The sequence below is a fragment of the Rhipicephalus microplus genome, chromosome 8 (genome assembly GCF_043290135.1).
Source record: "Rhipicephalus microplus isolate Deutch F79 chromosome 8, USDA_Rmic, whole genome shotgun sequence".
Lineage (NCBI taxonomy): Eukaryota > Metazoa > Arthropoda > Arachnida > Ixodida > Ixodidae > Rhipicephalus > Rhipicephalus microplus.
This window is the reverse complement of record NC_134707.1, coordinates 5,352,223-5,367,076: the sequence shown is the minus strand read 5'-3', so window position 1 is coordinate 5,367,076 and position 14,854 is coordinate 5,352,223. Positions and strand designations below refer to the sequence as shown.

At 43.9% G+C, this 14,854-nt stretch overlaps 1 protein-coding gene across 2 annotated transcripts in view; it reads left to right on the top strand.

Moving 5' to 3' along the window:
• Positions 1–14,854, top strand: part of LOC119163990 (uncharacterized) — a 95,327-nt gene that overhangs the window by 59,570 nt on the left and 20,903 nt on the right. The window contains exons 7-9 of one of the 2 annotated variants that reach the window (XM_075870822.1): positions 4,445–4,605; positions 9,635–9,688; positions 13,519–13,598. In XM_075870822.1, the coding sequence (XP_075726937.1) occupies positions 4,445–4,605; positions 9,635–9,688; positions 13,519–13,598 (295 nt within the window). The remainder of the gene's footprint in view (positions 1–4,444; positions 4,606–9,634; positions 9,689–13,518; positions 13,599–14,854) is intronic. The other variant, XM_075870823.1, reaches the window with a different exon arrangement.

Sequence of the window (14,854 nt, the reverse complement as noted above, 5' to 3'; positions counted from 1 at the left end):
TTTTTCTCGCTGGCCCGCACGATCACACTACTCGAAAAAACGACTCCTTTCGGGAGCGTCTTCCATTTAAGTATGAGGTACGGGCGAAGCTTGTGCCCATCTGACGTGTAACAGAGCATTGCCGTCACTGTAGTTTTACCGTGGACCGATGTCAGCACGCGAACTTGCTTCGCCCCCTTCTTCTCGACGGTTGTGGTGCCAGGCATGTCGAAGTAAAGAGGCGTCTGATCGGCATTCCCGATTTGCCCAAGCAGGTAGCCGTTGTTGCGCCGCAAGTTTAGGACGAACCTCTGAAAACTGTGAAGCTTTTCATCGTACTCCTCCGCAAAACTTTTCGCATATGCATGTTCCTTTTCGTAGGGAAAAGTCTTTCCTCTTCATAAAGTTAGTTAGCCAGCACCTGCTCGCTTTAAACTGGCTCCGCATTAGACCTTTTTCTAAGACTAATTGCGTAGCCCGCACTTGGAGCAGTTCTGTCGTCACGGGCCGCTGTGCCGCTCGCTGCTCAAGCACATACTCGCCGAGCAGCTCTTTGATTTGCGGAAACCGACCCTGCTGTGGTCCACTGAAGCCTTTGCGTGAAGCTTTGCTGTCGACAATCTTCTGCTTTTGTTTCCGCTGGTCCCGAACGCACGTTTCGGGAACTCCGAATGACCGCGATGCGGCCCAATTTCCGTCCGTTTCTGCACACGCGATGACTTTTCTTTTAAAAGCGGCATCGTGGTGCACTCGAGTTTTTGGAGTCGGCCCTTCCACGCCGTGGATGCTAATGCACTACTAGATGACGAACTCCTCAGCACACGTACGAAGTGCCGCACATGGGAAACACATAGGCCGAAAGGCCGACGCGCCATGCCGACGCACGTAGGGGGCGGCCATTTTGGATTTGCCGATGGCAATAGATTGACCGTAATTTTTTTGTTCGTACTCGATTCTAACGCGCATGCGATTTATGAAGTCGCTTAACCAGAAAAAAGGTGCGCGTTAGATTCGAGTAATTACGGTAATCTATGGAACCAAACCTTCGTTATTTCGTCGGAATTCGGCTCCGCACCGCTTAATTCGGACAAATGCTCACGGCTGCTGCTACACAAAAGTGTGATGAAACAGCGCTGGCACCACTGGAGTGAAATTGAAACCTGAGTGGCATCGCCATCATCATCAACTAGTGGGGGCGATCGCAGCGTCACCGAACGTCGGCGTCTTCTTTCTTCTCCACTCAGCGCCTCCGACGCCATTTTTCCTTGTGTTGTCTTGTCGGAACCATCTCTTCTTGCGGAGTTCTCTTTTTCTTCCATTGTGACCGTATTTGCATGCCACCACCATCGTGCGCTACAGTGATGGCAACGGCGAAAAAGCGGCAGAGTCCACCGACGATGACTGCCCGACTTTCGATGCTGTCCTTCCCACAGAAGTGACCTTTCAGGACTACATCGCGATTGATCATGGTGTCGCCACGAGTGGTCTCCTGACCGATCAAGAGATTATTAATGATGTCACGGGCGCCCATGAAGACCACGATTCCGACGAAGAATCATGCGAGGAGATACAGTCGCGACCTCATCGCACCTCACGGGAAGTGTCGGGGGCGCTGTTAATATTAGAGGACGCTTGCCTGAACACTCCCGACAGCTTGCGTGCTGTTGGCCATTTGGAACAGTTAAGAAAAATTGTGATGTCAGCCGGAATCTGTGCGAAAACGCAGACGACAATTACAAAATACTTCAACAAATAAAGGTATGCTTCTGCAGCTTGATTTTAAATGTTGTTTTCCCTGTTCATTCATTAATTTGGCATTCGGTTAATTCGGACAGTTTTTCCGGTCCCGGGAAATCCAAATTAACGAGCTTTTACTGTATAATGAATTATCAGGTATAACGAAATACTTTCGTGGCAGATGTGGCTTTGTTATACAGCCAAACCCCGCTACAACGAAACTAACGGGCTGGGGAAAATATTTGCTGAAGCGAGAATTTCGTTGTAGTGAAATCGAAAAAATATAGCTGATCTGAGCTAGCAAAACAAAGGAACGTTTATTCTTAAAATTAAAAAGTGTTCGCTGCTTCCTATTTTTTCCCAGCTGCGTCACGACGCAATTCACAGTCGTGCACAGTGAGGCCATGGTGAAAACCAAGCTGAAACAACGCCTACAACCGCTTTCGTAAATGTACCAAACAGTTGCATTAACACGTTAACACCAGCAGCCGTCCGCCGTCATGTGTATCTGACAAGGCTGACGTGGAGGCAGGGTACCGTGGAGCAGTGACTTTTGCCTTATTCCATACCATTCTTATCATCCATCACTTGCGGCTAGCTGATTCTGCTGATAATACGGACGAACAGCCGCTCTGATTAGTTACCACACTGGCCAAGCGCGAACATAATTATAAGCATCGGAAACGGAAAAGGCATCGTTCCGAGGTTGCACCCAGCAGCTGAATGAAGAAAACCACGAACTGAGCGACTGAGCTTCAACTTGGGATCGTCTGCGGCTTAAAGTAAGCCAGTGGCAAAAGCAAGGCAGTCTGATTGCCATCGCTATCGAGCAATGGCAGTGCCCATGCTTGCTGAACAGCGGCGGTATAGCGGCAGTTTCTGGTGGTGTCAACGCATGTTTTAGACTTTGTTGAAGCATTTTCAGGTTTCAAAAATGCATCGAAGTGTTAAATATTTGGTTTACTGCATAGAAATGAGTATCTGAGCCTGGAATTGCATGGCGAAATTTCGTGGAAGCGAAACGATCGAACAAAAGGTGTTCGTTGTGGCGACAATATTCATGCATTGACTCCTTGGACTGCTGACTGGGAATCGTGAATTTTTACTTGTAGCGGAAATTTCGTTGAAGCTGCGTGCGTTGTAGCGGAGTTCGACTGTACTACATAAAATGGCAAACAGTAATCTGACACAAGAAATTCACTCCCAAAAAAAAACATGTTCACAAAGCGGAACTAATATTAATCAGAGTCAAGTTCCATCCTTAGCCCTAATCTGTCTCTATTCAAGATGGCGTCTCGGTGGCTACTCTGAAGCGCTCCTGCAATAGAACATTCTTACTGTTCCGATGCCACTTCTGAAACTATGAGGAAGTGGTACCGTTGTCGAAGTCGTCTTAGAAGACGTCGTTGAGTGAGCTGTTCGTCTTCATTGCCGGTGTCCTGGTCTTATTCGTCATCTTCGGCCCGCTTGGTCAAACCCAACTCGTTCATGGTGTCATGGTGTCATTGATAACACACTCCAATGACTGGTGTGGGCTACATTCGTTCCTGGTCGTGGTGGATGAGTCGTAGTCCCCCCAGAAACTGCTGTGCGAAGTTGCGGCAAGTCTGGGCAGCCCCACTCGCGACCCCCGAGGTCGACGGCCACTTCCCAGGCCTCTCACGCCGACATTCTTCAGAATCTGGCGGCTCTACTGCTTCCGTTTTTGTAGCGACGCTGACCTTTTTAACCTTCACAGTGCAAAGCTCCACAGCACAGGGCCAGCTCATCCTCTGTGATTTTCCATCACAGCTTGGGTTGCGTGCCACGTGCCTTTTTTCGACCAATTTCGTACGTGAATGTGGCATGCCTGCCCACCATCGGGGTCTTACACACCGACGCTTCGTTCCAGCACCCAGCAAGTTCCCCGTGCCCCCTTACTCATGACAATGTCTGTCTCGTTCATGCACATTCATGGATGATGAATATGCAGTTGTGAAGGCATGTGGCAGTTTCGATTGTTTGGGAACACAGATTTCACTGTTTTGTCATGCACATATGTTGCACACCTCGCTCAACATGCTCAGAGGATCGAATGTGCTCAGAGGATCGTTCGAATTAACTGCGTCCCCATGTGTCCTAATACGGCATAATTAACGAAAGTTTGGTGTCATGAAAGAATATACGTGCTTGTCAGCACTAGAAGACTTGTCCAAGTTATCTAAGTTTTTTTTAAAAAATAAGGGTTGAATTAGTAAGCTTTTACTCTACCAGAAATGTTGGAGAGCAAAAGCTTCCTTCTTAAAAAACAAGGTCTATATTAAAGTTTCAGAGGGTGGAGGTTCTCAGTCTCCTTTGGAAAAGTTAATTCGAGCGCGAAAACTTGACACGATCACTCACACACGCACACACCCGTGCATCAAACACACAGCGCTCTGTGTTGCATGGGTGTGCGCGTGTGTGAGTGATCGTGTCAAGTTTTCGCGCTCTAATTAACTTTTCGAAATGCTCTACCAACTAGCCCAACAACAAGTTCTCTTAGAATACATTTCTCAGTCTCCTCACCGCCTTTTACCCTTATTCTGCATTTGGCACACATGAACTTTGAATTGAAAATTCTGAGCTTAACAGTCAATAGATAACATTTGTCATCTTTGAGAGATCATGCATTTTCTACTTTTGGGTGGGCAGACGGACCTCAACGAGCGTTGGAGAGATGACGACATAACTATGTGTGTACTGTATGCAGGGTGAGCCACGTGGAGGGATGAGAGGACGCCCCATGCCCCCACCGGGCGGTTGGGACATGCCTGAGTGGGGACCCCCGCCCCCCTGGGGGGGGCCCATGCGTGGAGGGCTTCGGCCGCCCCCGCCTCCGGAGTGGAGACATCGCCCAATGCCACCACACATGTGAGCCTCCAGCTGCCTCCAGCTGCTCCCCGAACGGCCACTGTGCATTGGGATCATCATGTTTCTTTTCTTGATGTGTTTTTTGTTTTGGTCCCTTTTTTCAATCATTCCAGTTTTTCCTGAATTTGCTTTCTTGAAAAAGCCCAACTCTGTAGTTAAAGCACAATACTGAAGCTGCATCCGTTACTGGTACCTTTGCTTGCCATACCTTTTGTTGTGTCATGAAAGTTCATAGAATTGTATCGGTGAGTATCACAACCGTCATGCTTCATATGAGACATTAATAAACAAATCGTGAACTTTTAGATGGGTGCTGTTGTTTGACTGGCCGCACATACTTCCATTGCAGCCTCGGAACTAAGAAAGTTTTGCCGAAGTTGAAGAACAAAAGCGCTAGAAAACGAGATTAAGTCAAGAGGAGAGGGTCGTGGTGCTCTCCATTTGTCTCGTTCTTAGCACAGCTTTATTTCTTCAAGTTCAGTAATGAATGAACTGGAGCTAAATCGGTGTGGTAATTAAGTGTTGGCACTTGCAAGTCGCTTGCTCTATTGTGGTCATATTTGGTGGCATCTGCAATGTGAAAGGGGGCTCGCATTACTCTGCGCCGTAACTCCATCATTTGTCGGGTGTCAAAATGTCTTCACTTGATTAAATGAGGTGATTAAATGAACAATAAAGAGGGAGTTTTTTCGTGTTATTAGTAAATTACTCTTTCAAAACGGCAAAAACACTTTTTGCCGCAGGACGACACATTGTAAATGAGAGCACATGTAAAAAAAAAAAAAAACACAGGTGGTAACGCCACTTTCGGGTTTCCAGGACGTCATTTTGATGTCTCCATAGCCTGCATAGTTTTTAATCGGTAAATATGAAGTACTTGTGCGACAGGGAGGGCCTAGAGTACCAAGATTCTGTAAATTTCATTGTACTTGTACGGCCAAAATTTACAACAATGGTTTGAAATTTGTGGTGTCTTGCCAACATTTATGCGCAAAAATTTTGGAATGAAACTTAAAATTGAGACATGGAGCTTCCATTTTCACTTCTTTAAAATGAACTTAGGATGGCAAACCAACTTGCGTAGAGTTTTCAAAGGATAATTTTTAGTGTAAAGTGGTTCATCGTTTAGCTTTAGTGACCTTTAACAACTGCAGGTCAGTTTTCATGATAACTAAATCACTGTGAAATTTTCATGTTGCATTTTACTAACAGCTTCAGCTTATTTTGCTTGATGCTTTCTGCAGTAATGTGAGGGGCTATGGCTGCTAGCATATTTTCTCGTGTATAACCTCCAGCAGTGCGAATTCTGCACCGCCAGTTCATACATCCGGATAGGTTAAAAGGCACCTGTAACTTTTGGTAAATTACTGCATGCAATCATGCTGAATTCTTTTTAAAACATAACTATCACATTTCTTACTAAGCAACATTGCAGAAACAACTTGCCTTTTTATCTTCATTTATCATCATGAGACAAAATTCTATTAACCCAAATTACATTGTGGTTGAACAGAACCAAAAGACAAAATTCACATAAACTTCTGAGTATTATTTATGTATATAATGGCAGGGAAGACATGAAATGGTGTGCGTAGATAACACAGCCTACTATCGCACTTGCACAATTTTAGTGCACGATTTCATTTGGTAAATGTAGCCATCAAATTTTCATACTTGTTATAATTCGGTTTGAAAGTGAGACTGGCACGAAGTAACAGTTTTCTTAATGCAAAATGGTTTGTGCATTACAATTGAGACATGATAGAATTGTGCAGATGCAGTAAGCGTAAGGGGCACTAAACAATGGCCAGTATGCGACTACACGCATCATGTGTGGAAAACCATTCACTACATTTATAAAGTGCAAACTGTGCAATGAATAGAACAGCGATAAGAAGAGAACCTGGATTCATTGTAGCATGCTCTTCGTTGTGTGATAATGAACTGAGGCTGTTGAAGAAAACAATGCAACAGTGGTATAACAAATACTGGTACTGCTAAATCTTTTCTAATAAACTCTATAAATGTCGAGAATCGTCAGAAGTTCCAGTTTTCTTGATAAGTGTTATGTCCGGTTGGCAATTTAGAGTATGCATAATCATTAAGTTTTTGCCACCCTTTGTCTATCCAATGTGTGGTACGACAGCTTAGGCATGACGTGAAAACCTGTCTCTAAGTGCAGCAATTTTCATACGAGCATACATCAAGGCATTGGGTATATTGCAACATCAACCTTTGATATGTTGATTTATGTGTTTATAGCAATTAATCTGAATTAACTTGTAATTAAATATTAATTCATCCTGCCATTCATTCTCTTGCATAAATAGAATCAAGTTTCAGAGCAGAAATATGATGCAGTCTTGTTCTTGATTAAGTTCATTTGGTGCGTAGAAAAATTACACTTTTGATGTGGCTTGTGGAAAGCATCAGGTCGCATGGCTCGTCAAACGTGTCAGTGCCTTTAACAAAAAGAGGTCATATGTAACGAAAGAATGCAATATGAAGGTAAATGATGACATGATTATTACAAAAGAGGTGAAATTAAACCAAATCGCATTGTATCTAACTAGCAAAAACAATTTTTGTACACTAATGTGCACAGGGCATCGAAAAGGGTGAAGTAGAAGTAGGTTTAGGCAATTTCCTTACTTATATGTATGGAGGGCTCACAAGCCAAGTGTTGAGGCTCGTTCACACGGAAGGCAGGGCGGCCAAAGCGACGAGGCGGCAACGCGGGAAGCAGGAAAAACCTCCTCTCTAGGCGGCGAAAGCGAGAGAAAAACCAGGCGGCAAGGCCGATCGCTCTCGGAGCAATTTTTTGCCTCCTGTCGAGGCTTGCCGCTTTGCCGCAGCCAATCAGAACGCCACGCAGCGGAGGCGCGGTGGTGGCGCGGGTGTACGTTTGGGAGAAGCACTGACACATCATAGCAACACGTGCGCAAAATCGCTAGTTGCCCGCCTCTCCTGCCACGCGGCCAGATGAAGGAGGCATGCGGTCTGAACAGGTTCACGCACTCGCCGCCTCGCAGCTTCGGAAATCCCGCTTCGCCGCTTTGCCTCGCCGCCTTCGGTGTGAGTCAGGCATTAGAATAAAGCAGCAAGCTGCCAGCAGCCAACATGCTCTATAACTTTTTATATGCGTGGCATTCTTTCCCCTTAATGTGGCTTCTCAGGCAATGCAGGATACAGTCAAACTAACTAATGACAGCAACATTAGCGAAGTACAAAGGTTTTCATCATCGAATTAAGTACTGATCTAGTCCTGAATCGGAGGCTGTGCCATAAATGTCCTACCATGAAATGAGCATGAATGATTCAGTGGTGTCATGGCTGGAAAGAGCATCTGCGTAGCTGCCAAGTTTATCGGATTGGCCGGGAGACTCCCGAATTCGAACCGTTTCTTCCGTTTGTACGGTTGTCGTGAAAATCTCCTGGAAATAGAAATTTCTGTGCACGATCTAGCCACATTGACAAAAAAGCAGCTCAGTACGCACCAGGCTTTTCGAACCTACCCCATTTTATTACGAATGAGTTTAAGAGGCGAAACCGCGGCAGATACGATTTCGTGAAATTCCCCAGCCTCTTGTTTTTCGCGACTTTTTGTCTGTTTGTTTTTGGGTGTTTTTTTTTTTGTGCCGAAAAAAAATAGGGGCAAATAATTCAGCATCCCCCCCTTCCCCCACCGCGGAAATATCTCCAATCCAGAATCCTTGAACTTGGCAGGTATGCATCTGTCACTAATGGACATAAATAGATTTTCAATAAAAATCTGGTAAATGCTAGTCAGTGTCTGGGCAGCATCTACTGCATTTCTCGTGGTTTGTAGCTTTTAGCAACCATTGTGTAAACAAGGGAAAACCATGGAAGTGGCATTCTTTATAGTTATCTAAGGCATGTTACTATTTCAAGGAATATAAGGGTTCTTGCCACATTCTAATGTTCAAATCAAGCAAAAGGTGTGATTAACGGATGTTGAATTATTGGGAGCCCACTGTACATGTCAGTCCTAGAATCGCTTTTTTGAAGAACATGCATAGACACAAGCAATAAAGCTTGTGCCATTCTGATACGTAATATTACCTAGTGTGCATGAAATGTGCACATTATGTACCATTACAGTAAAGCATTTTGGGAGCCCACTGTACATGTCACTCCTAGAATCGCTTTTTTGAAGAACATGCATAGACACAAGCAATAAAGCTTGTGCCATTCTGATACGTAATATTACCTAGTGTGCATGAAATGTGCACATTATGTACCATTACAGTAAAGCATTTTGGGAGCCCACTGTACATGTCACTCCTAGAATCGCTTTTTTGAAGAACATGCATAGACACAAGCAATAAAGCTTGTGCCATTCTGATACGTAATATTACCTACTGCGCATGAAATGTGCACATTATGTACCATTACAGTAAAGCACACTGCAGAGAGTGCAGGCAGCAAGATGTGCCTCTGCAAGGTTTGTGAAGCTGCTTTAGGGGGTGGACAGTCTGCATACTGTGTGATGAAATGTCAATAGGAAGGGATTTGGCGATAAGCAGTCACCTGTGATAGTGGATGAAATTGGTCGTTATCAGGGCTCAGTAACATGTTATGGGCCTGATCACATCGTCTCAACAAGTGGAGTAAACTGCCCTCTCCCTATTAATTTTTATGACTAACACTTCATCCATCTGTGGCATACCGGCTACTGGTTATCCCTATGACTTGAGCAAATTGCTACTTTCTGCTCTTCATTGCAATGGCCATCAATTCTACTGCTATCTAAAAGTAATGGCACTGTTCAATAAAGCGGTAGTGCAGAGGGAACTTTTCACGAAATCATCCTTTTGCTACTACTGTAGGAAATTAGTATAGCCTACGCAGAACCTTTACCAATAGTGCACAGAAATGGCTTGAGTAAGTTGTGTCTACACACTAGGGCGTCGTACCGTGAAGTGCTAGGGTAAAGTGGTGACGATCTAAGGCGCGCATTGCATGTCTGGCAACATCGGTAGAGCACTGGGTACCCTGGGTAACGCAGGTTCCCGGACGAGCCGCCATTCGACTGGGATCGGCGGCTGCAGCCGCCCCCCTGGTGAGTCGGCGGCTGCCTGTACGCCGATCGTGCCGCCCGGACGGCCAGCCACGTGCCCGAGCCATTAGGCGTGCCCGTCGTGTGCATGCAAGCTTGTGCTGCGCTTCGTTGGATTTCTCATCGTTTTGAGCGTGCCTTCATCTTTCTTTTTTTTTTTTGTTCTCTGCCGCCTTCGTTGCTGCGCTTTTCTGCTAATTTTCAATTCTCTCCTCACACCTGTTCATTCTCTGTATATCTGTTGTTTCTTGCAATCAAAGTATTCTGTTCCTCCCTTTATCTTTGTGTAGTGCTCTTCTAAAACCGCATCCCAGCATGTCCTCTCTGGCGCTGGCAGCGTCCGTTAGCAGTTAGGGGCATACAAACGTTGTGCAGTGTGCATTGATGAGCAAACCACAGGCTTGAGTAGCTTGGCTAGCTTTCAAAGGGATAGCTCTGCAAGGAAGTGTTGTGAATCGATCCTGTGTCATCTAGTTTTGACATGTATTTCCACCCCCCTAAAATTATTTGAATGCATTCTAAAGTGCCACATAATCTGTCGGGATAACCCTAGTATTTCACTGTCGTAGTAAATCCATGGTAGTTTCATATAAATATCGGTAGTAATATCTGCAGCAATTCTGCACGTAACAAAATTCATGAAAATGTAATTTTACATCTGTAGCGTCAACTGTAACAGCATTCATTATCCTTAGTGAGGATATATTTATTTTTTTCTTACCTTCTTTTAGTTTTTTTACAGTAACACGAATAGATCGGTTATAGCACACAGTCTAAATTGTGTTCACGTCATAAAGCTTTCTGCTAAGTATTTAATGGTAGCATCTCCCTGAACTTTCTATTCTTTGCTTGAATTCCTGAATAAGTTGCAGTTCAACTTTTAAATTTTTTATTTAAGAATTTTTTTATTATGTACGTATCAATACCCCTACATTTTGCATCACATCATGGATGCGTTTAACACAGCAAGCATTTCCACCACTCGTTTTCGACAACTGCATTACGTCCATGCAGCTGAAGTAATGACTGTGAAACGGCTTGAGTGCTTACCTGATAAAATAAGGCTAAGTAAAAGCGCAGGTGTGAAAAAGTTCTGCAAGACCCAAGTGTCAGCGGTGGTCTTGTTGAGTCGATACTGCAGGATTATCAGAATGCCAAAAGTGAACATTGTTACGTAGCTCATCCATTACAGAACCTGCTGCAAAGGTGTGAACTGACAATTTCCCATGGATTTCTTAAGCTCTAAAATAATTTGAAACCAATGTTAAGTGCCACATTATTTCTCGTGATAACCCCAGTATTTCACTGTCCTGGGAAGTCCATGGTAGCTTTATATAAATATCCTTAGTAATCTTGGGTGTAGTAGTATCTGCAGCAGTAATATCTGTAATAAAATCCATAGCAATTCTGTCGGCAGAAATAAATGCTGTAATAATTTTATAGTAAAAATATTCATAACTTCACGACCATGGAGTTTACTGTAACAACATACATTATTGGTAATTCAATGCAAAGCATGCTGTTAATAGGTCATTCAAGTGGCTGCTTGAGGATTTTAGGTGACTTTCTGGAAAATACAGTACTCGCGGATCGAAACGGGACAATTCGTTCGTCACTGAATCACAGACAATACGTGATAGAAACAGGATGATTATAGTTTTGTTTCCATCATCTTCAGTGTGAGTCATATCTGTGTAATTTCGATTCAGATTCGTAGATTGGAGCCAACATTATCTTTAGAGACCAGATTTGTTGCAGCATGATGTAGTAATCTTGAAAAATTGCATATACCTGCTTTTATTCTTTTAAATTTTGATGTTTCGTTTTGATTCGTAGGTACTGTACAACTGTATGGCATGTTGCTGTTATGTATTGTGAAGCTGTTCATGGGATTTCTAGTGGGCACCTGCTTAAGCTTGTTTTATGCATGATCTTCTATGTTAGCTTGAATGAGTGGGTGGCGATTGCATGGTTGTATGAATTTCTTGGTGCATGTGCTTAGAAGAACTTGTCAAGGCACGGAGAGCCTAGCCTGCATTAATCTATCGCTGATATTGGCTGTGCTTGATAATATCGAGAATACGCTTTCATGCTGGAAAAGCGTTTGCATGCACAATCATTTCAAGGCTTTTGCATTGCATTTTTTTCTGCAAACAGCTTACTCTTGCATGCGCACTTTAACGTGCGTGTTTAATATTGTGGAAGTCTTTGTTTTTGCAACATCGTGGGGAGTTGGCAGGTCATGTTTTGCGTAGTGGACTTTGGCTAGAGTGGGCAGGGCATGTGCTTCAGTGTTTCATAGGCGTTGAGGCACATTTGAAATAAAGTCAAAAGGATGGTGCGCGCTGGTGTGAGCAATGCCACCACATACGTGATCTGATTGGTTTACTTGAGCACTGTAAGCAATGGAGTTCTGCACGCTATAAGGTGTGCAACACAATCCAGTACTTCTGTTTCTTTCTCCGATATGTGTTCCTTTGAAATTGGCATCATTCTTTTAGCTATCTGTGCTTGTCAGATTGGTTTTTAATTATGGATCCGATTTGCTGGGAGACACTCTTCGTCGACCTAAAAGCAACACTGAAGCAGGCCCTGTTTACTCGCTTTATTTGGTTTCTACGAATTTGTGAAGCTCTGCACAGCAGCTGCCATTCTTCAGCACGCTGCCACTATAAAATTTAGGCATTGCAAGTGTGTAAAGTTGTACGCTTGCGTACACATGCATCCATAGCATACAGCAATGCTTTGCACTTTAAGGCCAGTTTTAGAAAGAGTCATGACTGCTCCTTCAAGATGAGTGTGGCCACGACATCTGTGAAACTTGTACTATCCCGGCCGATTCGTGTTTTGGCTACGCTCCACACACTGCATTGTAGATTTTTGTTCTAGGCAGCATCAGCTCGCAACATTCGAAACACTGTTTCGTCTTTTCATAGATATCGTGCTACTCAGCATTCGTGAAATAGCATTTATTCTGCTGCAACTAGGCAGTAGGGGTCAAATAATTAGAGTTTCCATTGTTGTGAAACATCATCAGGCAGGCATCACAAGGAGGATACGGTCTGCTTTGCCGTCAGCATACACATCTGTCATTTGATCATCGCTGTGCCACAATGTGGGCGGAACAGTTGCATTTCTTACAAGTTCTTCAATTGTATTATTTGGAAAACTACGTTTCGTAACCGGACCTGCCCATGGACAGGTTTACAGAGGATAGAAGGCTCACTGTCTGCCTGGGGAACGATAATGGACAAGATACTTCATCACAGCAGTCTTTGGTGCGTTGCACGAGTTGTGGCGGCAAACGCTAGGCGAAGTACTTTCAAGAAATGTTATAGTACTGTGGCCACAATATCATGTTCAAAAAAAAAAAAAACTTATTTTAAACCCTACTTTATAAAGTATGTCGTCTTTTGACGCATATAAATGTCATTTATTGGTTCATTTTTTTGCATACAGGTGTCACTGCAATCAGCAGACCTTTGCAATTTCAGCCAATCACATGTCCGCATTTTCACAAAAGGTGCCCGTAGAGAGTTTTTTCAAAAACTTGTATGATTGAAGAACTCTGGTATTTCCCATCTTAACAAAACACACTGTGCGCTCATAGGCCATCCAGTGTTGCCATTACTGTGCTCACATATTTTGCGAGACTTCCAAAAGTGCTGTGGCACAGCGCTAAGGTGGGGGAAGGGAGGCCCACTTCAAAAAGTTTGGATGGAAGCAAATCTTCTTTCTTTCTTCTCTTCTTACTGATGCTTGTCCCCTCTTGCTCACGCGCGCGCGTGTGTGACGCTTTGTTCCTCTTCTTCTGGGGGGCTAACTCTGGCCAGGGCAGAGGAGCCGCCAGAAGCACCGTGGGAGCCCGAAGTGATTGACTACGGTCACCGGCCAGCCGACCTGCCTGGAGGAGGTAAAGCCAAGTAGCAGCCGGCCATCGTTGCGAATAAAGGGCCTCTCATGTATGTTGTCTACCAGCACAGAGAGACGCTGTCTTCCCTCGGGCCCCCTCTGCGGCCACGCCCATTTTGCATGGAGTTGCCGGGCAGAGGGGGGGCAGCGCAGGGGGGCCGGTGCCTCTGGCACTTGCCCCTGCCTCGTCCGTCTGCGGGCGCCGTGCGAGTCGTCTCTTAAGAGACCCTAGAATCCTTAATGGGAAAGCACTCTGGGCGTGACATATGCCACCACTGTACACATTCGTAGTTTCAAGTTTCTTTAGCGAACATTAGCAATATATTGAGCGAGGAATGATTAAACAGTTTCATACGGTAATATATGGCTATATATATGTTTATATTGTCAATATATGATCATATCATATACACTAATGCACTGTCGTACCATATGCGTCATTATATGGTATTGCATTATGTTACTATAAAAGTAATATCCAACATGTTCCTTCGTTATTTGCTTGTGTGAGGTCTAAAATTTTTACAGTTGTCGTTAAATCTAACATTTAGCTGTGTTCTGTCGTTTAACTGCGTTACCATGCAACTTACTTGCGCCAGCCTAATTACAAGAATCTGCTTGCTGTTACAGCTGATTAGCGTAAAGCAGACTCCCTGTGAAACAAACGAAATATTTTGAAAAGTTATTTAAAGGTTCCCAGTTAAGTTGGCCTACATCGTATTGTAGTCGTGTAGTGAATAGTCGTTAGCATTATAAGACGCAGCTTCTGTTGCAGGTAAATATTAAAAGTGCAGCTGCGCATAAAAGGTTAACTTTGTCCATATTTGGCAGTGTGGTCAGAAAGGGACACTAAAGAGAAAGCCTCTTTTTTTTTTTTCTGTTTTGGTAAAGAACTTTTTCACAAAATTGTGAGCACTGCTCTTGCCACAAGAAAACATCTGATAAAAGCAAAACAAATATACAGGTGGTATAGACGAGTTTCTTTACAAACTAGCCGTGAAGTCATAGATTTCGATAATCTCTTCTAGCATGTACATGATGCCTAATAGGTAAAAGTTAACTGCATTGTGCTCTGTGGAAACCCGGAATTTCTAAAAACATTTGGTGACATTTGCGAGCAAGTGTTGCACTGTTTGTATGTGGCAGATATGAGGGACTGAATTCTGCAACAGCACAGAAATAAAAAATGAAGCTTTGTCTACTCGTAGTGAACCTACAATGGCAATATTAATTATAGAGTTCTTAATGAATAATTTT